A 27,341-nucleotide genomic window follows, 5' to 3' on the forward strand; every position below is an offset into this window, starting at 1 on the left:
CATGTTAGAAGACAGGTAGCCAGGTTTATTTACACTCACACCAAGAACCAATAATTATAACAATCTCAAATGTTCAGAAATTCATAAGTTACAAATGTACGCATTTTATAAAAAAGTAGCATTTAATATTACTTTCATACATAAACATAGAATGTGAACAACTTTATCTTTGTTTTACATACCACACAAAAGCCATAAAAATATAAAGAAAATTATAACAGAAAAAGTGTAAGAAAGCACTTCTTCCATGGTTGTGGATGATGCCTTTTCAGAAAAAATTCATAAGCTCAAGATTGAGAAACAATGTCCCTGTCAAAACAGCTACTGAGAAGTAGCTTGAAAATCTTCATTTTCTTCCTTAAGTAAGCTGTTCCACAAACTAGTAACCACCTCAGATCCCAGTGTTACACAACTATAGGGTAAGAGGCATATGCAGTTTTAAGAGGTTTGATTCCTAATTCATGTGAAGCCTACTAGGCATTGCAGTTTTGTTAACATTACCATGTCTCATATAAACACAGCAAGAAAGGATGTAGTCTATTAAGCACTGTATAACAAACTGTTACAATGAATTCTTGTAACAAATTTATGACAGCTTAACACCCAATAAAACTGAACCCAACAGTATTCCATTAACAGTATGTGATAGTGGAACTGTAGATAGGGAGAGGTAAAATATGGAATTTCTCCTAGCAATCATAGCATTCCACCTCTACCAGTACATGATACTGGGTCTGTGCCTAAATCACTATTGTGCTATATCACCAGCACATATTTTCAAAAAAGTAAATGTTAAAGGTATTTTGCTTCTGGTTGTGTGGTAATGGATGAGGGGAAACTATGTTGCATTATTCCAACATAAATACAAAAACAGGAATTCTAAAACAAACTGGCCTACAATGATCAGAAACAGCTCCTAAAAACTGCCCAGAGACAAGGCCTCGCCCTTCATTCTCCATTAGTGGAGTCTTTAAAATTGCACCACAGAGAGGAGATGCCTTCAAAACAGATTCCTTCATGTCTTGAGGAGACGGAAAGGCAGAGTGTGACAGGCAGAGAGAGGGACAGGACTATGAGTGTGGCCCTCAGGGTCTCCTGCTGGTGCTCTGGTGCATAGTCACTCCAGGTCCTGCAGGTTGATCGTGCTGCCAGTAAACTGGGAGTTATCGGATCCGTTGTCATCTTCAGTCATGGCTGAAGGCTCCTGATCAGAAACATACACGCAAGTCAGTGCAGAACCGTCTACTGACAAGACACGCTACAAAAATTGTTACATTACCCTGGGCAAAAGCTAAGTTCCATGTGTTGCATAAAACAGGGAAGGCTAAACTAAGCTGCACAGTATTTAGAAAGCTGTTAAAGAATGGAATTTCTAACCAGACTCATTGCTTAGAATAGATAAAGCAACATTTAAAAAAGTAATTACACATTATATGAAATATTGAGCTTAGTTAGATGTATACCAATACTGTAAACTAAAATACTTAAAATGTTATAAGATGGGTTGTCAAACCACAATAATTGCAATCCCACCTTTAAGCGGTACAGTTGTTCCAAGCCCACCTATGGCTCTCTTCATACTCACTGTCAGTGGTCACTTTCTGCTGACGGTTTCTGGATGGTTAACCATACTCAACCCCGTATTGACACCAACATGCAAAACCTCTTGCCACACCACTGACCACTGCTGCGTCAGTGTCCAGGCTGTGCTGCAAATGGTCTGCTAACCAATCAGACCTAATATTCCTTCAGCAACATATGAGTCATTTTATCATCCGAAGTTAATGAATGCAAGTGCAGTGGTTTAACCTGTAGAATGTTGACAGGCAGATCAACCGTTAGCTGGGAGTGAGAACTGGAGGTCTGGGAGCTGAGCTGAAAAGCCAAGTCTCCATCAGAAGCAGGGTCATCCTGAAAAAAATAAAATCAAATTTCCATATGCTGTACAGTAATTACTGTGCTGTTAAAGAATGGAATCACCATTCCTGAGCAGAAACACAGCAGACACAGACACGTGCAGCATACACACACAAATGAGAATACTATACTGACTCAGAGCGTGTCGTAGTTATTAAAAAAACAAAAACAAAACACATTTCCATCTTCACTCACCTGCAGAAGCTGAATCTGAACGTACTGGGCTCCAGTAACTGGGTCTCGGATAGTGAGTCCCCCTGTGGTAGATGCAGTTCCTTCTCCGAAGCGACCAGCCAAAGTCCCTGGTGCAGTGGGGCCCTTCAGACCCTTGGTCTTCCTCTGGGTCCCCCCAGAGGTGATGGCACCGGCGGCTGGGCCTTTCTGCTTTCTCCGCTTTGCCAGCTGGATGGCTCTGTAGTCTGTACGCGCAGAGCCACTGCTCTCCTCCAGGGACAAGAGAAAAAGAAACAACATTATTCTTCAGCACCACCGAGACGCACTTATTCACCATTACAGCAAAACACTGAGCCTGAACTTGAGCTAAACGTTGAGGGGAGTTTGATTTCTGTTATACTGTATTTTGAAGGCATCATAAAAATTTAACTCAACATATAAAATGCTTATTGGTTATTTAATGAACAATTTTCTGTGTTAATGTTCTTCGTATGTCACCGAAGTGTAATTCTTGTGACAGAAGGCAGGTGACTAATACAAATTTGTATCCTCCACACTCACCATAAAGGGACAAGGAGTGCCTGAGGGCAGCTCTGCCTCTTTCTGCCCAGTGTAGGAGGTGCTGTGGCCAGGGAACACAAACTGGCCCATGCCTTTGCTGTTCTCCTGTTGGGTCAGGACTTCTACTCCACTCAGCAAGGGTCCTACAGCTGCCTCACCGGTCCTGATGTCTGCCTTCGGCTGGGGAGACAGCAGCTCCGGCACAGGGGCTCCGGCGCCCAGGGCGGAGGAGGTGAGTGAGGGCACGAGGGAGGCTGACAGAGAGGAGGAGGGAGACTCCGCGGTCAGGGTGCTGGATGAGCTGAGCGCCTGGAGCTGCTCTGTTGACGGCGTGCTCTGGATGGCCAGGGCGGTGAGTGCTCCCAGCGCCTCAGGATTCACCGTCTGCACGTCATCCAATTGCAGCGTGGCCTGCTGCAGGACTCCGCCCCCTCCGCCAGGTCCCAGGGCGGCGTCCAGCACATGCGCACCCATGTCCGCCCCCGCCGCCAAGATGAGAGGGTCCACACCTTTGGCTCCTCCCAGAGGCGGGCCAACCGACGCCGGATCTATGGTGAGGATGCCACTGCTGACGAGCGACATGTCCATGGTGAAGGGGGCAGGGCCGGGGTGGGCAGCGGGGCCGGTGGGCGGCGGCGGGGCCCCCTGGGGCACGCTGGAGAACAGGGAGGAAAGGTCCAGGCTGCTGAGCTCTGTCCCCACAGAGGCAGGCGCGGTGGCGCTCTGTGCGGCGCTGGTGAGCTCGCAGCTGGGTGTCAGAGAGGCCGTGCTCTCCAGCTGATTCAACACATCTGGAGAAGAAATGAAACAGGGATGTGGACGTTACTGAATATGGAGAAGCGCTGTGTAAGCTGCTTCTGTGGAAGTGTAACTGCAAATAAATGTCTGTCTCAAAAGCATGCACATAAGCATTTGTGGTCCTAAGTGTTCAGTATGGAGGTTGGTGGGTGTGTGTACCTGGGCTGAGGTTGTGATGTTTCAGCATATGACTTTTGAGACTACTGCGAGATGAGAAGTGCTTGGTGCATCCTGCCACAGGACATCTGCTCCTCAGACACAACCCATCCTGGCGGTGTTTCTTAGAGTGGATGTACAAACTACTACGTGCTGAGAACTTAGCACTGCAGCCTGCAAACAAAAATGCATACGAACACACAAAAATGACCTAAATCACCCTTTTACTTTACATTTCACACATGGGTGAATATGATCTAAGGCAACTTCAACGCTGCTAAACACACTACCCAAACTGTCTGCCATAAATGCATATTTATGATGTGTCTGACCAATAAGTGAAGCAAAATGTCTGTGTTATCACATGTAAGCAGACCAACGAGGACACTTGACAATGCCAACCTGCTACAGGGCACTCGAAGGGCTTGGTGCCCAGGTGGGTGATGCTGTGGCCCTTCAGGTGTTCGGCACGGGTGAAGGACTTCCCACATCCCTCCTCTGGACACGTGAACCGCCGATCGTCCTCATGTTTCCTGTAGGCGGGGCAGTTGCAGCAAGACAGGTGTGAAAAGGGGAGTTGATGAAGACGAGACAACAAACGCATGCCTGTACGCTGACAAACCTTTTGTGTCGCAGCAGTTTTGACATGCTAGTAAAAGTCCATCCACAGGACTCAGAGTCACAAACAAACGGCCTTTCACCTGCAGGACACGGGCAGAAACAAACAAAGGGCCCTCAGTGTAAGAGTAAAGGGTTCTGGCATGTGCATGTTTATTGCAGGGGCATGTGTGCTGGCACCTGTGTGACTGCGGAGATGGATTTTGAGGCGGCATGCCTTATCATAGCGCTTGTCGCAACCTGGGTAGGTACAGGTGAATTGGCCGGTCTCTCTGAAGTGTGTTCTGTTGTGGGAGAACAGGGCACTGAAGGTGATGAAGGCTTTCTCACATCCTGGAAAGCACCACACACACACACACACACACACACACACAAATACAAACAACAGACATATAAGGCTTGAACATCAGCCAGTTCAAACGTGACCATGAGAAATCAAGCAGATGTACCATCCTCACCCGGGAATTCGCACTTGTGTGGCCTTTCGGGTTCAAAATGCGTTCTCTGATGATTGGCGAGTCGTGTGGCACTGCGAAACCTCTCACTGCAGATTTCACACACGAAAGCATCCTCCTGATCATGTGCTTTGACGTGAGCTTTTAGGTTGTAGATGGTGGTGAAACGCCGGCCGCAGTTCTCCCATTCACACCTGTACGGTCGGACCTTATTGTGGGACTGCAGATGTCGTTTTAGCTTGTACGACGTTGTGAAGGACCAACCGCAGCCTTCCATTGTGCATTTGAAGGGCCGCTGATCTTCTGTGTGAAACACAAGGTGCATTTTGAGCTTCTGTCGGCTGTCGAAAGTGTTTGAGCAGCCAGGATGAGGGCAGCGGTAGGTCACTAAGGCACCCTTCTTAGCCAAGCCTGTTGTACCAACAAGGCTCATGGGCTGAAGCTCGTCCTCACATTCAATAGGTGTGCCTTTTGAATTTGGTCCTATGGAGTTCGCATCCATAGCACTCAAGGTTCCGTCCTCTTGTTTGACTGCTGGACACGAGTCCAGAGTGGCTCCAAGTTCTGACAGTGAACATTCGTCAGCTAGGGTGAGCTCCGAGTCGCTAACTGCCGGCTCGGCACTCGGCTCGTCTTGTGTGCTCCCCGCAACATTGCTTATCTTCCCAATAGATTTGGTTCCACTATCATAGTTGAGAAGAACTATGTCTTCATGGTCTTTCATACCCAAGTGTTCTTTCAGACTTACCAATCCGTCCTCTTTATAGGAATAGCCCTCCGGCGGTGCAGCCAGAGTCAAAACTCCATTCTCGATAGTCACGATAATGCTTTGGTTATTGATCATAATAGTGCCAGAGAAGGTTTCGTGGGCAGTTTCAGACGTCCCATCAGGAACGCTGTCGTTGTTTGTCCCGAGATTCACGTAGTCCGTGATGTACTCTGTACTGTTATTAGCCTCCGTCATATCAGTAGTTTCAGGAGTATCTGTACTCTCTGGCAACACAGCTGTACCGTCCTTAGAGTCACATTCGTTCAATTCGCGAGAGGCCTGTTCCATCGATACTAGATTATTGCAGGCCATCATTACATCAGACATCTTCTGATTACCATCATGTCCGCTCTCAACACTGGCGTCCGATAACACAATGCTGCCATTCTCGGCCTCAAAACATACCCTTTGTCTCCCGCTGACTACAGTTCCAGTTTCACCCGTTAGATCGGAACTGACACCGACATGACCAAAACTACAAACAGATGAAGATTTGGCTTTGATTGTCAAATTTCTGTGCTGGACATCCACTGGCCCATACGTTGATCTAGCCGAATCTGCTTTCTTACCGTTCACTTTCTCGCCTTCTTCAGACTGGCGTGTTTGTCGTTCTTTGTTGTCACCGAGGCCATTTTCTTGCACTATGTTAAGAACGACGTAAAATTCCTCCGAGTTTTTGCCAATGGACGGCCCGATCGTGCCATCACTGGCATTTGAGCACGACGCTCTCACCACCGGCAGGGAGGGACTGTCTTGGTGCCGTTGCCGTAAGTCCTCAGCCAACAACTGCCGTTGCTCTGAATGTTCCGCATATCCGTCTTCCCCGTCGAAAAGGGGCAGCGCCATTTGCAACACGCTGTCTTCATTTTCCTCGGTGTATTTTAGCTCACCCCTTACAAACTCCGGGCTCAGTTCCAAATAGTCTTTCTCCTTCAACGTATTCAAGTTACAAAGTTCAACATTCGCCACTTGAACCTTTTGTGACAGCGTACTGTGCCTTTCGTTCTGTTTGTGGCAAAGAGACAGACACGAACCACTGCCATTTTCTGCCAGCAGGCGAAGTAGAGAGGACCTAGGCCGGTTGTTGTTGTTGTCGCTTTGCAAAACGTGCGATTCTGAATGATCCGCGTTGTCATTTTCCTTTAAAATCGAGCTAGAAATAGTTTCTGTCGTTGTTCCCAACGGAGACAAAGCAGACTTACGCGGGGCGCCATGTTGGTAGTGAGTGTTTTGGGCATCAGCAAGCCCCTGGATTTCCATCTTGGTATCCCTGTAGCAGCAGCTCATAAAAGGCCCGCCCTACACAAACGAGTAATAAGATCTTTCGAAGCCACTACACACTTTATGGCGAACCAGTACTCCGATTCCGGAACTGGAGAGAATTGAGCGTGGAATGGAGTAAATATTAGAGTTCATACAAAATGTTGAACAACTTCGCTGCATTGTGCATTCGTCCCATGGTTCAATTATAGTCGGCCAAAACAATGTTTGGCAAAACTTTGAATATTTAATGTATTAGAAAATACTCACCCGAGCCACTAGATGTCGCTTTAGGACAATTTCTTTTGCGGACTGTTAAAGGTGACTTATCACGATCACCCGGAACGTACAGTATACATGCATTGTATATTTAAAATATCTCTATGTTTATGTTCACGTCGTTATAATGCAATATTTTTAATATAAATTTCCAGAGAATAGGCTATACTTTGTTTTAATCTGCATTTTTGTCAAATGACTACAAACTGAATGCTGTTCAGAAATGGAAGTTCCTATGGAAGTTTATTTATAATGTGCAGCCATTATTAATATGTGTGATCGGTTCTTGATAAATAGCCATGACCTGGTGACGCCTGGGAAGTCTTGGCCATAATTTAAATTATTTAATTTAAATAATTAATAATTATAAATAATAATAATAATAATAATAATAATAATAACCTATAAATTAAGCATACAAATTAAAGATGTTTTCACATATAGTTATATTTAAATGAAAAGTAAATGAGAAAGGGAACCAGCTTGAATTAATTTAATTAAGTTTTTTTATGTTCACAGTGTGAAATGAACTTTAGAGAGGACTCAGAGGCAGGCTGGTGCCCCCTTTTCCCCAATGCACAAATGAAGTGGACCGTAATATGAAGCACAAATGAAGCATACTGAGGTGACCTAAATTTGGGGGAGGTGACCTAAATTTGATTTGTTTTGAGGTCCATTTGGAGGAGTGCGAGTTCATTTGACATTTGCACATAAACATATAAAGAAACCATGACTCAGTGGTCTGAAACCACTTGAAAGTGTGAAAATGCCCTAAGTCTGGGGTGAATTGGTCTGGTTTAATCTTGTTGAATACTAAATAGCTGAATAATGTTTCATATTTATTAGCTGTCAAAAGAGGCAGGTGAAGCTCATTACCCTAAAATGATGCTTTTTACACCATTAAAAAGACAAAAGCAGCATAAATTTGGAAAGGCAAGTGGCAAATTTTACACTAATATTAAGTGCTTGTAAAATGCAAACAATACAGCATTTTACTAGGTTTTCAGCATTTATTACTGCATACTCAATTACTAGGGAATACATTATGGAATAAAAGGTGTAATAGCAACTATTCTATGCTGAATTAGAAGTAAAATATATTTGATTGCTGTCATTTCTTTAACATTCCATATTTCTTTTGGCATTCCCTGTTTCTAAGTTAGGATCACTGGACATCGAGGACATTGAGTAAGCCCTAGTTCTCAGGGAGTTCTAAGTCAAAGCTACATAATTAAAGAAAGGGTGTGACCAGAGGGGCCCCATAGAGTGAAGCACAAGAAAGGTAGTGGAAATAAATATGTAGCACTTATAATCTGTATTTTAAGAAACCATCCAAAAACTAGTACATGCTTTAAAGCAAATAGCAACTTGACCTGTAATCGGAAGGTTGCTGGTTCAAGCCCCACCACTGTTGGGCCCCTGAGCAAGGCCCTTAACCCTCAGTTGCTCAAGTTGTATTCAGTCATAATTGTAAGTTGCTTTGGATAAAAGTGTCAGCTAAATGCCGTAAACGTACATTTGAACACCATTTTATGCAGCCCTTTAACCCAGTACCAGTCCCATCCATTGAATTGTTTTTAATCTACAGAAGAAAAACAGTACAATTGCAGCCAAATTATTTTGTGTACATGTATTTAGCAGAAGAAATAATAGATCTTTTATTCCCCAAAAGCAAACACTACACACAGCACAATTAGGCCTACACAGCAGAGTGAAAATACAGGGTTGTAGCTTTATCTTTGGTGGTGTTATTTAGGCTACATAGCCGAGACATAAATTGTAACAAAAATTTGGCACATAGAAAGAAGCCATTAGTATGATGTTGACTGTCACTGTAGTAGTTGAACAAAGTTTAATTTCTTAATTAAGACACATTATATTCATTATTATTAAGCAAACTGTATCAAACTGATAGCTAAAGTGCAAAAATGACAATATTGAACTTTAAACATTGAACTGTTTACGCTGTCTTATGCTGTTTATGCTGCCTTTATGATAACTGTGTTTCACTGTGACATGGTTGGAACACTGCAGAACAAAACATGTTCAGTAACAAAAGAAGATGATGTGGAAGCAAGAAAAAAATTAAAAAGCTGTTCCTATACAGCATCACATTTAGGAGTGCAGTGCTGTGCTTATTATATGTCCTGACAGGGTTCACAAGATGAGCAATAACTAGGCATACGGTGTCCCACATATTTGAACACACGTTTCGACAGCCATGCAAAATGTAAAAATATGTGGCATACAAGTGAAGATTTCTACTCTGCATTTGTCAGCAGCGTTCGCTATGCTGCATGCTAAAGCTATACTCTCACAAATGAAACACCAAACATTTCATTTGTGATCTAAAACACCCATAGAAATATGTCTATTTTTAGCAAGCTACATTGTATTTTCTGCCATATTCTCAAATATTCTGCAGTTTCACAGAATATACTGTACACAACAAAGATCATGGACTAAAATCTATTTGAACAATCTACTGTTCTAGAAAACAATAGTTTGCTAGTTATTGATATATAAACATTTGTGCCAGACTGAAATGATAACTATAACCAGCACTGAATGGTCTCCTGTTAATGTCATGCAATATTATAAATTGTAGCATGTAAAATAGAATAGCTACAAACTCAGTCTACGCTATTCAGACAGACAGACAGACAGACAGACAAACAGACAGACAGACACACACACACGCGCGCGCGCGCGCACACACACACACACACACACACACAACCTACTCATTGTTTATTCCAATGCAAATTCTTTGTTTACAAAAGCAAATTAATTGAGGTTTTGTAACAGAGGGGAATTAGCAAGTCAAGTTCAGTATTAATACAATTCTTCGAACAAATGTAGTTAATGAACCTTAGCCAACACTCAATAAGTTTTTCCAATTTTCTTGCATTTAATTAAATAGAGTTATAATAGAATTAGAGAGAGAAAGTGGAATTGAGGGAGGAAAGAGATCTTCTTTAAGATTTTTTAAGGAGAGCAAAGGCCCAAAAGGGATAACGGTCTTTATAATGTCATTTGTGGTCTTGCCCCAAGTGACTGTATACTTTCAATGCTAGAGGAAGAGAGGTGTTGGGAGACCTTGGCGGGAACACCCAGCATGAAGTTCAGCTCATGCTCAGGCACCCTGTAAATACAGTGAGCAACAAAGCACCCACCACAAGCCTAAGACAGAGCATGCTCCAGATTTAGGGCACGAGGTGTCAGATGCAACTAGAGCAGGAGTCAGGATGATATGGAGCTGAGGAAGGTACAGAATAACTTTGCATTCATTTGCAAAGGAAAAGAGGCACATTCCATGTCTCTCAAAACACCAGTAATGGCCCTATGCCACATTTCCAAGTGCCAATTGGGATAAATTCCTTTTAAGCAATGCATTTTAAGAAATAAATAAGTTAAAGTGTGAAGGTGCCCTTGCAGTCTTGGCTTGATGTATTGTGGATTTGGCACTTGTGTCTTCTTTTATCAAGCATGTTATTGTAGCTGCTCTTGACTGTAAACAGGCAGGACACAGACTGTAGGCTTGGTGAGCCAGTTGGGATCCTCCAGGGCTAGCACTGGAATACATTATTCATCTGGTAAAGCTTGTTAAAGCCTTCCAGGTTGTGGCTGAAAGGAAGAACAGAGCTGAAGAAGAATTCGTTCAGATAAGGCAAAACTGGAGGCTCTAAAATGTCACACAACAGCATCAGTTCATCAGAGGGCAACGAGAGGATCTGAGAATGAAGGGCATGAAAAGGGAGTTCTTGAACAGTGATGCAGTTTCAAGTCAGCCGGAGGAAACCACCCCCAAATGAATTGCAAAGGGTTTGGACATATATGAGCACCTGGAGGGTGCAGGGTAAGGGGTGTAATGGTAGAGAGAAATGTGTAAAGGATGCAATATGCAGTCAGGTTGAGTGTGGATGGACCGCTAGTGTATCACTGTAGAAAATGTGATGTGCTCTCTCTCTCACTCTCTCTCTCTCTCTCTCTCTCTCTCTCTCTCTCTCCTCTTCAACCTTACTTACAAATTTTTAAAACTGCCAGCGACAGCCAACAACCAATATGAAATGATCAAATACATCCAAGCAATTCAAAAATATACTGCCCAAAAATGACTTTGTCATTTGTTTTACTGTTACAGAGGCAGGAATGTCTTAGTATGTACAGTGCTCTTAATCAAGATGCAGAATTGCCATTTTGTAGAGAAAAATTTGATGGTTTCTTGACAGATTGTTGGCCTCAAATATACAGTGGATAGAGAATGTCCTTAGATAGACACTACAGACATATCAGATTTCTGTTTTTTCATCATTCATTCAACAAAGAGCACAAACAGCATGTTAGCTGCCAGGTCTATAGAAGTCGGTCTTTTTCTGGGTTCATAAAAAGTTTGCATTTCTTTCTGTTCGCATCATGCCTACAGTTGGCTGCAGTGGACACCCTTGCATTCCATGCCATTGGTGTCTAGAGGAGAAGATGAGCTCATCTGCCCTTTCACCTTATCTTGAAGCACTCGTTCTCTTTCTCTCACTCTCACACTCTCTCCTTTTTTATTCTCCTTTATGCTTTTCTTTCTTTCTGTCACAGTGACAGCCTGTCTCTGCGTGTCTGCGGAATCTGGTCGAATCAGACCAAGTATCTCCTTTCAGTTTTGATGGGTTCACAGCTTCTCCAGATGACGCAACCAACTTTTTTTTTTCAATTTTCAACTGTGACATTTATCAGTTCTAATATGTTGGGCAGAGCATCTGCTTAGTTTTCTGCTCTGTCGTGTTTTCTTGGATTCTTTCAAGAACAGAGCACACACAGTACAGATGGAATTTATTTTGAGGGAAATGATATATATGAACATATATAAAAGCTGGTAGCACTGGCAGTCAGGGGTGCCAACCTCCAGGGTGTTCCTATGCCTGTTACATGCCTCCAGGCCCCCAAATCTTCCTCTCACTCTTTGCCAGGGCGCGGCCTTCAGATGCGCATGCTGCCGGGGGGTTTGTTTGGCACGCAGGAGGCAGGGGGCGCGGGCCGCGGCTCGATTCCTTTGCTCTTCATGAAGGACAGCAGCTGCTCAGGGATCTCTGCCAGAACATCTTTAGCCAGCCGAGCCATGCTCAGAATCTGGTTCCCAGACCGGTCAATGTAGTCCCGGAACGGAACAAACTTGTGGTCAAGAGACAGGGACAGCGCCAAAAAAAAAAAAAAAGAGTGAGAGTCACAGACATACCGAGAATGAGACATTGCAGGTGAGGGATGAAACTGTGGACTATGTTACTGAAACTTAGAGCTGGAATGTTGATTGGCAGAATTGAAATGACAGAGAGGTAAGACTTCTTTTACCTGAACAATGTCTCTCTCCGCAAATCGTCCTCTAGAGGACACTCTGACCTCGTCACCATCTAACTCCTCCATGGCTGCAGAAGAGATGGAACACTGTGTGATCCTTACATTATGCAAACAATCTCCTTTTTCTCACGCACACCATACTGTCTTTAGATGGTTTGGATGTCTGTGCCGTTCACTGGACCTGGAAGACGTTTGTACTCAGTTGTTGCGGAAGGTTTTGTGCACGTGAGGGAGACAGACAGAGAGAAGGAGCATCTGTGTGTGTGCGCATATGCATGTGTGTAGGCTGGAGGCAGATGTCAGTGAGCTCAGCCTCGGCGGGAGGCCGAGCGTGAGCAGAGCTGCACCAGGGTGCAGAGCACGAGTGCGCTGTGCTCGGCGTGTGCGTGTTCATGCCTGAGAGAGCACAGGTATCGATCCCGGAGATCCCGGTGAGTATGTAAATGAGAGTGAGGGAGTGTGGCAGGGGGAGGCAGATGGCAGCTGAGGACAGCAGGATCAGAGCACAGGGCTCGAGATGAGGGGAGAGGGAAAGACAGGAAGGAGCAACGATGAAGGTGAAAAACCAAGGACAGTGAGATGATCAAAACTACTGTGAGCACCATGGATCCAGTGTTTGTATTCTAAACAGTTCTGATGGTTTCATATTAAAAATTGAAATGAAGCAACTGTTAAAGAAACTGCCTTTCTTCATGCTGTTAAAATGACCTTTCTTGAGGTTAAAAAAATCACATCATTTAATTTTACATGATAAACATGATTAAAAAATTCACTGTTAACCTGGTTAATGACTATCAATGTGTGCAAACCCAATTACACAAATTACTATTTTGAAAATGGTTCCTGATTGGAAAATTAAAGATATGCTTGTGTCTTTGTGTTATGAATCACCATTCCAACAGTCCTTTAATTCCTTAAACTGTCTCATACCTATTATGTGCACACTCATATCCATAGGCACCCAAGTTCCTTAGTGAAAAAATGCTCTTCATTAGGCAGAAATAGGCCTCTATTACAAATGAAGTCAGTTTTCAAACTACTGCTCACACAATGCTGTAGGGCAGCTGCGCATGCATAGAGGAGATCGGTGACTGTCCGAATCTATGTATATGAGCTGGCAGACAACCTTCATTCACATCAACAGAAAGTAGGAGCTGTCATTCCCACCAAGAAAGCAGTGCCAACTGCACTGACTGGGACTTGTACCACTGGGATTAATCCCAGCGGTAGGATGGATGCTCCCTTAGCCATTTGCATCACTCAAAAGCATGAGTTTATTATTCAGATCCAGAGGGTAGAGAGTGTACTGTGCTTTAGGCTGCGCTGCGTAACTTACCAATATTTACTCAGGAAGGAGAATTAACACAGGCTGTTACGATTTTCCTTGACACAGTGTGAGATTGTGTGCATTTGTGCATATATATGCAATTTAGTTTATTAAGCCTGTTATGACCTTAGGGCAAAACAGACACCCAGTGTTGCAAATCTCTCTCTCTCCCACATACACATAAGCACACAACACACTTACCATCAAACTCAGCAGGGCCCACACCCACAATGATGATAGACATGGGTAAAGAAGATGCCTATGGAAACATACACCCACGCACCCGCACACACACACACGCACGCACACACACACACACACACGCACACACACACACACAAACAGTTATGAGCCACGTTTCAGATGGATTTCAATCAATAGAAGTGTTCAGATATAGAGACTTCAAACACAACTGGTGAAAACTGGGGCATAGTCACATCAGATAATGGTGCCCCCCCCCACCCCCCCAAAAAGGGAAATTACACAGTATACACAGTAAATGAATCCATTCGAGCAGATATGTCACAGTGGTGCAGGAGCCATGCCTTTACCATAGTTTCTTTTGTAGCACCAATGTTTTTTTTTTTTTTAATGTATTGTACCACTTAATCATTGGTGACAGATTTATTTATACATTCAGGATTTATAATTGTATAGTTAGATATTTGAGTTCAAGAGGAAATTTTTTTCTCACGTTGACAACGGCCTCTTTGGTCTGCACCATGTCTGAGATCACCCCGTCTGTGATCATCAGCAGCACAAAATACTGGGAGCCATCAGTCACTTCCTGTGCTGAGCTGAGAGAAATGAGAAGAGAGATCAGTCACTTCCTGTGCTGTGTAATCTAGAGAACATACTATATCAGTTATTCTGAAATCATTTAGATGTTATCTAATGTTGTCTACTGAACTGTCAACTCCCAGAATATGTATGTGCTGAATAAAACAACTTTCCAATATATTTTTAGCCAACTATAATCACGAATAGGTATTGTCTTTTTACTATAGCAGGGTCTGGTAAACTTATGCTTGTGTGTATACATTTACTATAGCATGCACTGGTAAACTAATTGTATAAAGCATCCCACTCTCTCTGAATCTATTAGGCTCAGTATCACTGTGTTCCCACAGGCCAAACTCACCATCCAAATAAGGAGCATAAGTGTCCCCCTCTCTCTCTCTCTCTCTCTCTCTCTCTCTCTCTCTCTCTCTCTCTCTCTCACACACACACACACACACAAACACACAAGCAGCATCTTCAAAAGTATATATTTTGTGTGAATAAACTGTGCATTGGCCATGGAGGCCAACAGAGGATCTAATTATATAAACCCCCATGTCAGTCTAAAAGCCACCTGTCTCCTACTGTCACTTAACAACCACAGAGAGAGTGAGAGAGCGAGCGGGAGAGAGAAAATGCTGACGTGTCTGCCCTCTTTCTCATACCTGTGTGTGTGTGTGTGTGTGTGTGTGTGTGTGTGTGTGTGTGTGTGTGTGTGTGTGTGAGAGAGAGAGAGAGAGAGAGAGAGAGAGAGAGCGCACATGTGTTGTAAGCTCTTGAAGCTTTTAGCTCATCCATATCTGTGCCATTATGCAACAGCCATCTCCACTCAGCTAATATGATATCACTATGGCAATGAGCCAGCTATAAATAAATAATATGGAATGATCAGAAATGAACAAAGAGTCAGAGCACAAAGCACAGAATCTTCAAACAGAAAAATACACCCAAACTCAGAAAAGCTAGTCTTGTGTGTGTGTGTGTGTGTGTGAGAAAGTGAGACTTACCATGCTACCTGGTTAATGACCGGAGCAAAGTTGGTTGGGCCATAAAGCTGTACAGTTCTGAGACTCTGGAAGTAGGCCTCCAGCACCCCCTCTATTCCAACACAGTTTGGGTCTTCACTGTTGCCATTCTAAAGAAACCACACCCACACCACACACACACACACACACACACACACACACACACACACACACACACACACACACACACAGAAAGAGAGAGAGAGAGAGAGCACTAACTGCTAAGCTCCCACCTCTCCCAGGTATCCCAGCATAAACTGAGCTTTGAAATTAATGCCTTTCTTGATTAATGGAGATTTGAACTGAAAAATCTAATTTCTTAAATTGGCATTAGGGGTTATATAGGGCTAAGTGAAGATTAATTTGGAGGAAAAATGAAAAAGCTCTGCGTGAATTATAATATCAATAAATGTTTACTACAGCTCTAAAAAGCATACAGAAGAGTACTTAGAGCTTATATAGGTCACTGTAATAATTTCTGTGTGTGAAGTAAATATATCACTATATCAGTAGGACCTTCTATAAGTATTGGAGCCAAAAATGTGCACACACACAAATATGAGATAAGATGAAAAAAAAGATAATAAAGTGAAATGTGTAGGCTGTCTAATGCCTACTACCTCTTTTGTAAATACTGTCATGACAATGTAGATGGAAGCCTCTGGGACTTGGTTTCTCATCTGTATTACAGAAACATCTTGTCCCCCTATTCAAAGGACTCTCTCTAGACTCTGTGATTGATGCTTCACTGTGCAACAAGACAATAGCCTAAAACCAAAATTATTGAAATGGTGTATGGGGAAGCACCAAATTTAGTATTGCGCTTAATAATGTCTTAATTTTATTTTATAACACAAACACATTTATACAGACAGTAGGTTCATCGTGGGCAACCATCAAAAGCAGCACATTCTAATGATTTTCCTTCTTCTCCTTCTTCTTCTTCTCATTACTATTATTATTAGTAGTAGTACTACTACTACCTATACAGTGTAAGCAGCCAAGCCCAAGTCGGCCCACCAGCCTATTTACCTCGGTAAAATTCCCAATGGTTAGTATTACTGTTTCACATTTTAAATATTGTTAAAACCGTGGTTGACTACTATGGTTTGAAAAACTCACATTAAATACTGTCCAGCATCAAGCAAGGTTAGCAGCAGTCTCACAGACTCGCAGGTGCAGCATGCAACGTGGGTTTGCTTTGTGTCAGTGAAAACAGGGCTGAAGGCAATGACAGCACTCCGGAAATTTTTCAGCCCTCTTAAAGACCGTGAAGTGTGGTCGTGAGACTTCAGAATGGTGAAAAATGTCCTGGGTTGTCTGTCGAACTTACTAACAACTTGTCACTAATGTAAACTGAAGCTTTCAGGGTTACCTCCTCTTGAAAAAACATTACACGTTGTCAGTGTTGTAGTGGAGTCGGTGTTTTGGCCATTATGAATGAATTCCGTGTATGTTTTTGCATATTCTTGAAACAGAACACCTTTGAGCCTAATTTATTAGCTTTTCTTGTATGGATTTTCCAGCATAACTACAATGTGACAGCATTATTTGTATTTGTCTGAAGTTCAGTAAATTGCACTCTTACAAAGTCTTGAGGCAGACAGCCTCCTTTGCTATCAGGGGGAACTGAACATTGGAAAACACAGCTATTTAATTGGTTCTTTTCAGCATTAGCATTATATTCTGAAACGACCTCCAAATTAGCGTATTATACCCAAAACCTGCAGAAAATGTGCACAAGCAGACTCAACTGTTCCCTTTGGGCTTGATTCGTGATGAATAACGCATTCTTAGCATCCACATTTGGAAATTCACGTTTTCATTACAAGCTCATTTAAGCGACATGTGAATGTTGGACCAGTTAGCACAATGTTGGAACAGTTAGCACAAATTTTGCATTTAAAAACGTCATCTATATAAGACATAGTATACTATTGTATGCTAATTTAAGTCAAAGGTCAGGTATAAATGTAGGCTGCTGTATCGCACTCTTTTTATGTGGGTATTTAGCAGCAATAACAGTAATGGGTTAATATTAACATAATGGCTTTGACCCGCATCTTCTCCTACATTATCTTCTCCTCACCTATTGCATGGTTATGTAAACCAACTAATGTATTTTTGTTAATTTAAAATCCTATAGTAGTTGATTTGGTAGTAAAAGTGTTCCAAGAAGAGAAACATTATACGCTTTGTGTCAATTGTTGGGCTCCTTGCAAGGACTATCACTGTCTTCTTAAGACTCATTTGTATTTCTAAAATTTTGCACGGGGCCATATACAGTATGCTCACATGCAACACATATTAGGTTAATCAATAATAACATGATTATAAATTGATTTAATGAAACTAGGGTCTCAAGTTTAATATATGTCTTACACTCACAGCAGATGCACAGAGCATACATAACAAAAGCCAAATGAAGTTCTCTACTACTGGCTGGAACCAAATGGTGAGAACCTGTAGTACTTCATGGTTCCACGTATCAGCAGACATGGAGGCCATGATCAAGGCCATTCCCACAAACATGCTTCAGAAAGAAAGCACTGCAACCCACTTTGAATTGTCAGTTTCAGCCAGGCACTCCTGTAGAGGGCACTCCATTTATAGTCTCTGTATGATATCCTCACAAATCACTGACTACAAAGTTGTCTTCTAGGGTTCAATGAAATGCAAGTCTCATTTCTACCTAGTTAGATAGTCAAGGATAACTAATCACCCATCTCAGTGGAGACATGACCCATTCAACCAAAGTTTGACAGATCACTAATATATACTTTCATATTCTGTATTATTCTATATTGCATCTCTTTAGTGTGTGGGGGAGGTTTCAGGTTTCAGGTTCAAATGCATGTATTTTGCATTAGATTGTTATATCTACTAAAGTCGATTGGCGTGAGTGGCTCTCTGACCCTGACAGGTGGAGATCAGGAGCAAGGGAGGGAAATGGCATTGATTGTGAACACTTTTACAGGAGTGTGACCAGCCGTCCATTCTTCTCAGATTTCAGGATCTCTGTGCTGTACTGAAACATTGACCTTTTCTGAAACTGAATGACGTATTCTGGTTTCTTTGGTCAAATCAAATGTGCTTTTCAGTCAAAAGGAATTTTGTTCTAATGTCTTTTCAGAAGCAATTTCTGACTCATCCTGAGCTAAAATGAACTTAGCACACTGTCGCCTGTAGAGAAGGGCATAGTCACTTGAGCCTTGGTGAAAACAAGACACTGTGCAGTGAATCCTCAAGGTCATCGCATGGGTCAGCATCGTTTATCCAGTGTCTTAGTGCTGAGCTGATATGACATTAACCAAAAGAAGAGCAAGCAGAGTGAGGAGAGAGTGGGTAAGAGGAAGAGTGTGTAAAGAATTCAAACACAAGAACAAAGGCAGTGAGCCAGAGTTGGATCGTTAGGCAATATGTCACTGTTGTAATTGAAGTTGCTTTAGCATGACGCTGTTTAAGTTCTGTCACGCCAAGGTGAGTTCTAATTAAAGCAAGCCATTATAGCCATTGTTGTTTTCCAAAGAGGGGAAAAGTACAAATAGTTCTTGATGAGCTATATTTAATCATTTCCCTTAACTAGTCTGAGAAGTTTTAGTTTCGCTTTTAGTCTTTGGATATTGTGCATCGGAAAAATGAGTAACAATGAGGTGCATTTATCAGTTAGTAAAAGTTTGCCAGATTCTAGTTAGAGCTAAACATCCTGGAAAGCATAGTTGTCAAAGGTGAAGGACTTTCTGCCACATTCTACACTCACACACTAACACTGACATCCCTTGCTTTAGATGTGTCATTCAGTTTAAATTCCTATGTCAATATATCTCTTTCCGTCTTCTCGCTATTTTGCTTTTTGCTTTTTTTTTATCCTATGTACACCCATCTCTTCTTTTCTCTGTAATATCGTCTGTTTGTCATCTCATTCTCTCATGCCATTGCCATGGCTCACAAAAGAAACATCAAAAGAGCCTATGTTTATCAATTCCTCTTTTATTCCCACTCTTCATTAAAGAAGAAGCATGTTTGCAGCCTTGAGAGCAGGGCTGGCTCAATATGTTTCACTTGCATCCTGTCTAACCTACCTCTGCCTTTCTTTTCCACCTGCCTCTTCTCTCTCATGCACTTAGACTTGCCTCTCTGGCTTCTGGGCTTATGCAGACCCTTGAGGTACCATTGTGGGCTTCATATTTCATAAGAGGAGCTTATTCAGTTCTTTTTTTGTTTGTTTTTTCATAAGGCGCTTTCCACAGTCTCAGAGTGACAATGCTGGGATTGTGTGTTGCATTTTCATGGAGCTGATGCTGAACTCATGCCGAGGTCTAAGAAGCTGGTGTCAGTTGTTGACCAGACACACACTCAAAAACATACCTTCCCTTACATAGCCTATGTTTGGCTTTTAATCTCTGACAATTATTTTGTTCAGTCTAGCTTGTTCTGATATCCAAAATGTCAGCAAAAACTTCAGAAACATTTTCCACATACAACTTTAGGTAAAATATTATGTATTAGAGTTATTGTAACATCCATAAGAAATTTCCATAAAAAAGAAACAGAAATGAACTGTATCGCCACAGCTAGCAGTGCTCTATAACAGTAGCTTCATTATAATGATCTCACCAGGGGAAAGGCATGGGAGATTTTGCCATCTGGAGGCAGTTTGGCACCAAAACCATAGGCTGGGAAGAGTTTGTCACTGTCGTAGTCCTGGATGATCTCCCCCACTGCCTTCAGAGCCATGGCGTAGGTATTCATCTGATACGGGCTCATGTAGTGCAGTGAGGTTGGCTGGGCTGGGTTCCCTGCAATCACAGAGGGGTCAGGAACACACCTTATTCTAGTATGGTCTAATGAGATGCTTTGGGATTAGAGCTGGGTCTCAGGCCAAATATTTATTCGGTAGTTTGCACTGCAGTCACAGGTTATGAGCATACTGCAAACAGGTGTCACAGAAGGTCAACCTATAAATATCCCCTTCAGGAATCTATTTTGCACAATTTATGCTGTGCATATTAAAAGCTTTTAATTAAACGTTAGTCTTCTAAGTCATAATAATACATAATGACTCTTATTTAACTTACACATCATTTGTAAACCAACATTACATTTTATAGCTTTACTGACTATACCGGCAACAATTGATAGATCAATAGAAAATATGTGAACCAATATATTTAGTAACTAATGCTGCCTTGTTTTTTGGCAATAATTTCAACCACTGCTTTCTGTAACTACCAATCAATAGTAGGTAGAAAGTATATTCGTCTATATTTTCTTCAGTTTTTGTATAATGTTGAGACACATTGCTTGAACGGTCTACTTCAGATCATTCCACAACATTTCAATTGGATAATTACATTTCAAACCATTTTTAAGACTTTCCCTAAAGTGCTGATTTGAAACAGTCTAAGTTTGGCAAAATGTACCCACAGAGTCGGTCAGTGTGGGTCAGCATCCATTAATCCTTAGACCAAAAAAGGAAGGCCTCATGTAAGTTATGATCAATTTAAACCACTGAATAGAGGCTCGTCAGAGGTGGTGTGCACCACAGCATACTACTATGAGCTAATCAGCTGAAATCTTAGATCTGTGTGTCAAGTTGTATTTATGAACTCATTGGTAGCAGGAGGTTGAGAGCAGAAATGAGAGGGAGTTAGGTTAGTGAGAACACATAGATCTATTCAACAATTTTAAAGCTTAACTAATTAATCATCCTTTCACTAATTCATATCAAGTGGGTTCTTTTTAAGTGATACTGTATGTGTCTATCAGGGAGAGATTTTCAGCATGTCCATGGTTGTAAGTACTATATTATGCATGTAGATGAAATAGAATTACTTTGGCTCACTATCCAGCAATATAATGTATGTTTTGTTTTATATACATATAAATTAGCGTGATAGACATGATAAAAAATTAACACTGAATTTTATGAAAACCTATGTATATATTCCCAAAATAAGATAAATGTGAAGGAAAGATTTAATCAGTTTGAATAAGTGAATAGTAGTTGTTTTAAGCTATACTGCTAAATGTTTACTATTTACTGTTTACTGTATATCTGATATAACTGGCTAATTTTAGGATATCTTAACAATTGCTGTTTACAATAAATAATGTTAGCACACACTTACCTACAATGAATAATGTTAGCGCACACTTACCATTGGATGCAGTGAAATCAATGGCAACTGTGAAGTTGAGCTGTGTTCTGGTGGGAAAAAGACATCACATATCATTAAAACCTTTAAATTGTAGTGAAGATAGACTACAAATTATTCCCCTGTGAAACTTTGACCTGGTCAGGGCGGGCTTTCTCTCACCCCTGGGCCACAGACAGGACCCAGGACCCTGCTGGTGTCTTGATGTTGAGCGACAGAGATATAAATGGCCTAGCTATCAAGATGGCCTGGCCTTCTGACCCTTTCCCCCTTTACTTAGGTGTCATAAAACCCACAGATTGGAAGGAGAGCAGCTCTAACCAGCCTGGTCATACTCCAAGGAACTGTGACCATAAAATCCATCAGACTCCAACCCATACCAGGACAACCATCTTTTCTCATCCCACAGATATATATGTTTCTCTTACGTTTTTCTCTTATGTTTCTCTTTCCCACAGATTCACCAAGTAACAACTTGCCATTTAACCTACTATGTTGTCAAATGATAATCAGCCAGTAATGTGTGGTTATTTTAATATAATCTCCAAACTGTGATGTTTGCTCCTATTATTTGCAAAGTGTCTACTGTTTCATTATTCGATTCCTTACCTGTTCTTAATTAATTTGCATTATGCCCCCAGATCACTTCACTGGTATGTTGCTTACCTCATGCCTTTTGTAAACTAACTGTTAATCAGTCCTAACTGTATTTACTAGAAATTCTGTATGAACCAATTACACAATAAAGTTCCACAACACGTCTGTGAGGTGAGACAAAAACTCCAACAAATTCTATTTCATTAACTAAGTGAATCACCTCTTGCTAAGCGGCTAGAAAGACTCGAATCTCAGGCTGTCTTAGTTTATTTTAACGTATTTAAATTTTTAATGTTTTTTTCCTTGTTTATTAGTTTTCTAGTTTCTTATCTTGTGTATTCATTGGAATTTGGTCATCATGGCTTATATCAAGCAAACTCGTCTGGATGGGTTGATTAAGACAGGAGTCCCATTTTCCTGCTGGTAACAAATCCAAACTCCTTCTTCAGAAAGACCTGCCTGCGATGGCCTATGGCTCTCTGTCTGAGCCAGCTCCGAAGGTCTAATTCCTCGGTTCAAGAATCCTAGTCTTCTCACCATCATCAGCCTTCATCGCTCATGCACTGCTATCCAGAACAGTATCAAGAAAAAGCAGCCTTTCTCACTCTGAACCATCAGAAGATTTCAAGGAAAGGATGCTCTTTTTAGGTGCCATTCCTGTGGTTGGATGAAAGAATGACCCTCTCTCCGAGTATGACAACCAACAGCCCAAAGATAGATGGATGCGTTCTCTTTTTCTCAGCACCATGCGGACAACCCCAGTGGAACACACTCTTCTCTTCCCCTGTGCCCCTCCCAGACGGTTCTACAGGGTTGAGCGCCAGTGATTTGTAAGGACCCTTTTTACATTACCAATTCGTATTAATAGTAACTTATTGTTTCTACATCAAAATAGATCAGTTAACGCTTTACTCTCATCTGTGCTACAGCCTCCTCAGTTTTATAAATAGTTCTCCCTTCAACTGATTCACAACAGCTTTATCTTGTTCTCCTGACTCTCGTCTTATACTTCAGTTATGCTTGCATCACGAATTTTGATTAATTCATACGTTTCCTATTGGTCTTGTTGGTTGATAAGTAGATTACATGGTTGGTCATCCCTGTGGACTGTAAAACAGTTTCTTTTCCCTTTTTGTTTCTTCTCTCTTTCATTTTTTAGTCTAGTTAGATATCTTTATCCACCACAAATTACTTGTGTTACATTTTGCTTGGTTGCATTGTTAGGATTGTTGTTCTAGTGAACTCGATCTCCTAGTCATTGGTAGAATTTTAGTTAAGGATTGTTGTGCATGTTTTTCCTATCTCTGCTAATTCAATAAACATACCTTGGTTATTACAACCTGTGAGTCGAGAGGGCTATTCTAATGTTTGGTAGACAAGAAGTAATCACGTATCAAATTGGTGACTTTCATGAATTGAGATTGAATTATTAATCATTTATAAATTCATTAAAATGAATAAATGTTTCCCTTTTAATCAGGGTGGTGCCCCAATTAATTTTATCAACTGTAATTGACAATTTATTAAAGGTGTTAAAACCACTACAAAATGCACCATAGCTTTAAGAACATAAACAAGGCCATGTTGAGGAATCTGCAGCTCTCTCTTCCTAAAATATATTAATCAAAACTGATTATTTTAAATACCGCTCATGCTTTAATGTTACAGGTAGTAAAGGTGTGTTAGTGGTGCTAGTTTTTTTCTTATGATTATGATCTAAACTAATCCTTAGTACTAAGATCACCGCTGACAAAGCTGCACACAGCAGCATGAAACAGGAGATCATAGTCACACTGTAGCTGGAAAGCCCACTACAGGAGTTCACAGTCATGCTTGGCTGGAATGCCCATTACTGGAAACCACAGTCACACTGTGGCTGGAAAGCCCACTACAGGATACCACAGTTGCACTGTGGCTGGAAAGCCCATTACTGGAAACCACAGTCACAATGTGGTTGGAAAGCCCATAGGGTCATCACTACAGCATGACTCTGAGATGCTGCTTAATCTGCACCTGACACAAAGCACAAGGCATTCTAACTCAATTAAAAGCTGAAGAATGTGTTGCTTCAAAAAACAGGAAGCCATGTGCCTAGCAGATCTTGGAAATTGAAAGGGCTGAAGGGATGCTTCCTTCTGTGCATTTGTCCCAATCCACACTCCACAGCAAAGCAAGGCAGTTTTTCAAAATGTAGGCCCGAATTCCATGCATACCAATAAGACCATATACTTGCATATTCTCATGAACCTCTGGACAAATACACTATTATTATTATTATTATTATTAGGAAAATAATACTTGGGAACAGATGACATATTGACCATTAAGTATGTTTTCTTGTTAGAATATGTGCAGAATGCTTTACATGCATCAGGAACTGAGTGAGCGTTATCCTTATGCTTGGTAAGAGTCCCTAGGATTAAAAGAGCAATTACTTAATTTACTTGTTAACTTAATAGAAAGATTTCTAATAATTCACTTATTGATGCAAATGCTGTATATAAAAAAGTTTGATATTGCTTTACCTGAAAATATCTATTTTTTTTAATATCAATATTGATATGTGTATATTTATTTACAGTTGCCTTCAATACTTGAGTGAATACCATTGATCTTATCTATATTATTTATGCTAAAAAAGTAGCGGGTAGACTTGAAAAATGTTCAGTGAATATTTATGGCAGCTTTGTATTTAATGAAAGGGATCATATTGTTTATATTGGAGCCTTTAACACAGACACATTAATCTAAATTAAACAGACACATTAATCTAAATTAAACAGTACTGATCTAACATAAGAGTCCTGATGACAATGGAAACCCTGGGAGCTATGGCTGTTTCCAACATCCCAGCCGGCTGTTTATCATCTAATATGCTAGTTTACATTAAAGAGCTCAGTTAACTAGAGTGGGGAAAAATACTTTTTTTACACTTCATTATGTAATTTGCTAAAGCTGATGTTAAAATGGTTATGGGAGTTCTGCCATATATGAGAGACTACTAATTTAGAAAACATAGGCCTATTCATATATGAGATTACAAGAAACATGTTTGGCAGTTTAAATTTAACTTTTTCCACTAGTTTCCACTGATCCGACTCTATCTTGGCACTGCTTTGATAACACAGCATATTTAGGTGCAATGCAGTTGAAATAAAAGTTAATAAATCGTCAGCTAACAGATAATGAAGTGTAGATATGTGCAATCCCACCCAAGGGCATTTCAATCAGAAAGCATGATTCTTGTACTTACCCTCCTCTGATGAAGTCTACAAATGTGTATTCAGATTCAACCTTAAACGACAGAAGCGTCACCTTCAGAGAAAGAAAGGTAGCACTCTTAATGAAGCACAGACATGCATACGTAAAAACACTTTTCTACACACACACACACACACACACAGAAATAAAATGTGTTGCAACAGACCAGACACTTACTGTGCCAGAATTCACATATTTCTTTTTCTTTCCTTTCTTTTTGGGATTCAAAACCTGAAGAAGGGAAGATGCGTATATGGCGGTACATATTAAATACCAGATACCACACATTAAATCAGTGAATCAAACAGTTCGTGGTATTGAATTCTAAGTATGACTGGGATGTTATCATCACACACAGCTTGTAGCCAGCGTTACCCACCCTTACCTCATACACATTAAACTGGCTCTGACCTCTGGAGAGCTCTCTATAACTTGTAGTGAACTCTCCAATAAAGTCATGACTACAGGAGAAAAAGTCAAAGGCAAAGTCAATCTTTTTGTATTTCATATGCACAGCATGTCAGAGACATCATACACTGAAATGCTTCTAGTGAGACTCAGGCTACATGTATGGCAGAACAGGAAAATGTAAAAGAAGTATGTGTGGTATATAGTATTGCAGTTCATAGTGCAGAATGCATGTATAATGTACAAAAATGTAAAATGTACTGATGTGCATTATGTGTATTTACAGAAAGGGTTTTTATGGCAAAAGTTCAAATATTTCAAATGCAGTTTGAAAGAGAGAGAAAGAGAAGGGAGGGAGATATTTTCTACTCGGTTACGAGTAGATCTCAATCTATATCCTCTCAACCTTTTATTATTTGAGTAACATTTTTCCAGAGTCATAAAAAGAACATTCCTTCCCATTCACTGTAATAGCATAGTAATGCAGTTAATGAAAAAAAGCCCCCTCCCCTAACCTTTTGATATTTGCGGGGGGTGCCATATGAGATGAAGGTTGCACACAAGTGTGTGTGTGTGTGTGTCTGTGTGATCACCGAATGAGTGAATAAGGTCAAGGTTTTGGAGGAAAAAACCCTGTTTCATTTCACATGCAATGACCCATCTTTCATATCCCACACAATCTGCTTTGGACTCCACTGGCCCTGATCTTTATGGCCTCCTCCTCCGTCCCTACTCTTCCTAGTTCTGAAAGTCATGTAAAATGAGGAGCCTATCCATCACACGCTGGTCCATTCACTTTGATTTTCCGACTTTCCAACTTTCAGATAGCCTTGGCTAGTGGGGGAAAAGCTAGAGGAGATGATATCTAGTAAAAAAAAACCAATAAAAAATACAAGAAATGAGACCTACCTTCCATCTCTATCCCAGTCATACACATCCACCTTAACAGTCCTGTGGGAAGTTCAGAGATGAAAAGAAAGTGAAAGAGATGCATAGCGACAAGAGAAAGAATCCAAAAGAGGGTGTGATAGATGGTAACCACCTGTTACACAACCAGAGTGAAAAATACAACACATATATTTTCAATATCTTAAAAGCTCAGTGAACAAAACCAGACAAATATAGGTATATCTTGGGGACATTATGCTTGCTGATCAGATTCAGTACAGTCTGTTATGGGCAAAGCAGATATTTACAAACAATAGTAGGGAAATCACCTACAGCCTAATCACACACACATACAAAGAACTCCCACTCTGTCCCCCCTCCCCAATCTTCAACAGCAAAAGCCCATGCCAGCAGAGTGATTTTCAACGTTATCCTGGCGAAAGTAGGTGCAATTTTGCTTTGCATCTGAAAAGGGACAAACGCTCAAACTCATGAACATTTTTATGAGCTTGGTTGGTTGCACGTTTTCTGACTATTTCATAGGAATGACATTTGAAGTTTTGT

At 41.2% G+C, this 27,341-nt stretch overlaps 2 protein-coding genes across 5 annotated transcripts in view; both read right to left on the reverse strand.

Annotated features, from left to right (window-relative positions):
- Positions 1 to 4: 4 nt before the first annotated feature.
- On the reverse strand, positions 5 to 6,838 carry si:dkey-156n14.3 (zinc finger protein ZXDC). Of its 4 annotated transcripts, none has more exons than XR_014124577.1 (9): positions 4,683 to 6,833; positions 4,405 to 4,557; positions 4,229 to 4,307; positions 4,009 to 4,139; positions 3,610 to 3,780; positions 2,653 to 3,443; positions 2,113 to 2,361; positions 1,534 to 1,911; positions 5 to 1,204 (listed from the first exon to the last, which is right to left on the reverse strand). XR_014124577.1 is itself a non-coding variant. In XM_027016757.3 (9 exons), the coding sequence occupies exons 1-9, from the start codon at positions 6,733 to 6,735 to the stop codon at positions 1,118 to 1,120; spliced, it is 3,816 nt and encodes a 1,271-aa protein (XP_026872558.2). In that variant the 5' UTR covers positions 6,736 to 6,832; the 3' UTR covers positions 5 to 1,117. The 4 variants fall into 4 exon arrangements, 2 of the variants coding, with proteins under 2 accessions (XP_026872558.2, XP_081574057.1); XM_027016757.3 differs by having other exon boundaries at positions 1,810 to 1,911; positions 4,683 to 6,832; XR_014124578.1 differs by having other exon boundaries at positions 1,170 to 1,204; positions 1,810 to 1,911; positions 2,113 to 2,353; positions 4,683 to 6,838.
- A 2,885-nt stretch (positions 6,839 to 9,723) lies between these two features.
- LOC113581555 (copine-9) overlaps positions 9,724 to 27,341 on the reverse strand; it is a 92,717-nt gene continuing 75,099 nt past the window's right edge. The window contains exons 11-21 of the mRNA XM_027016772.3: positions 26,799 to 26,840; positions 25,867 to 25,942; positions 25,659 to 25,712; positions 25,474 to 25,535; positions 21,627 to 21,673; positions 20,083 to 20,264; positions 15,448 to 15,575; positions 14,355 to 14,457; positions 13,862 to 13,919; positions 12,328 to 12,401; positions 9,724 to 12,150 (exon numbers count right to left, since the gene is read on the reverse strand). Coding sequence (XP_026872573.1) covers positions 11,959 to 12,150; positions 12,328 to 12,401; positions 13,862 to 13,919; positions 14,355 to 14,457; positions 15,448 to 15,575; positions 20,083 to 20,264; positions 21,627 to 21,673; positions 25,474 to 25,535; positions 25,659 to 25,712; positions 25,867 to 25,942; positions 26,799 to 26,840 — 1,018 coding nt within the window. The 3' untranslated portion in view covers positions 9,724 to 11,958. The remainder of the gene's footprint in view (positions 12,151 to 12,327; positions 12,402 to 13,861; positions 13,920 to 14,354; positions 14,458 to 15,447; positions 15,576 to 20,082; positions 20,265 to 21,626; positions 21,674 to 25,473; positions 25,536 to 25,658; positions 25,713 to 25,866; positions 25,943 to 26,798; positions 26,841 to 27,341) is intronic.

Source organism: Electrophorus electricus, chromosome 7, assembly GCF_041902795.1.
Source record: "Electrophorus electricus isolate QZ-2024a chromosome 7, ASM4190279v1, whole genome shotgun sequence".
Taxonomy (NCBI): Eukaryota; Metazoa; Chordata; class Actinopteri; order Gymnotiformes; family Gymnotidae; genus Electrophorus; species Electrophorus electricus.

Bases quoted from the DNA above. Each gene is read 5' to 3' on its own strand.
- si:dkey-156n14.3 (XM_027016757.3), bottom strand. From the start codon at position 6,735: ATGAGCTGCTGCTACAGGGATACCAAGATGGAAATCCAGGGGCTTGCT. The intron at 4,558-4,682 runs GTGAGGATGGTA...GGTGCTTTCCAG, and splicing joins ACACAAGTGCGAATTCCCGG to GATGTGAGAAAGCCTTCATC. The intron at 3,444-3,609 runs GTACACACACCC...TTTCTTCTCCAG, and splicing joins ACATCACAACCTCAGCCCAG to ATGTGTTGAATCAGCTGGAG.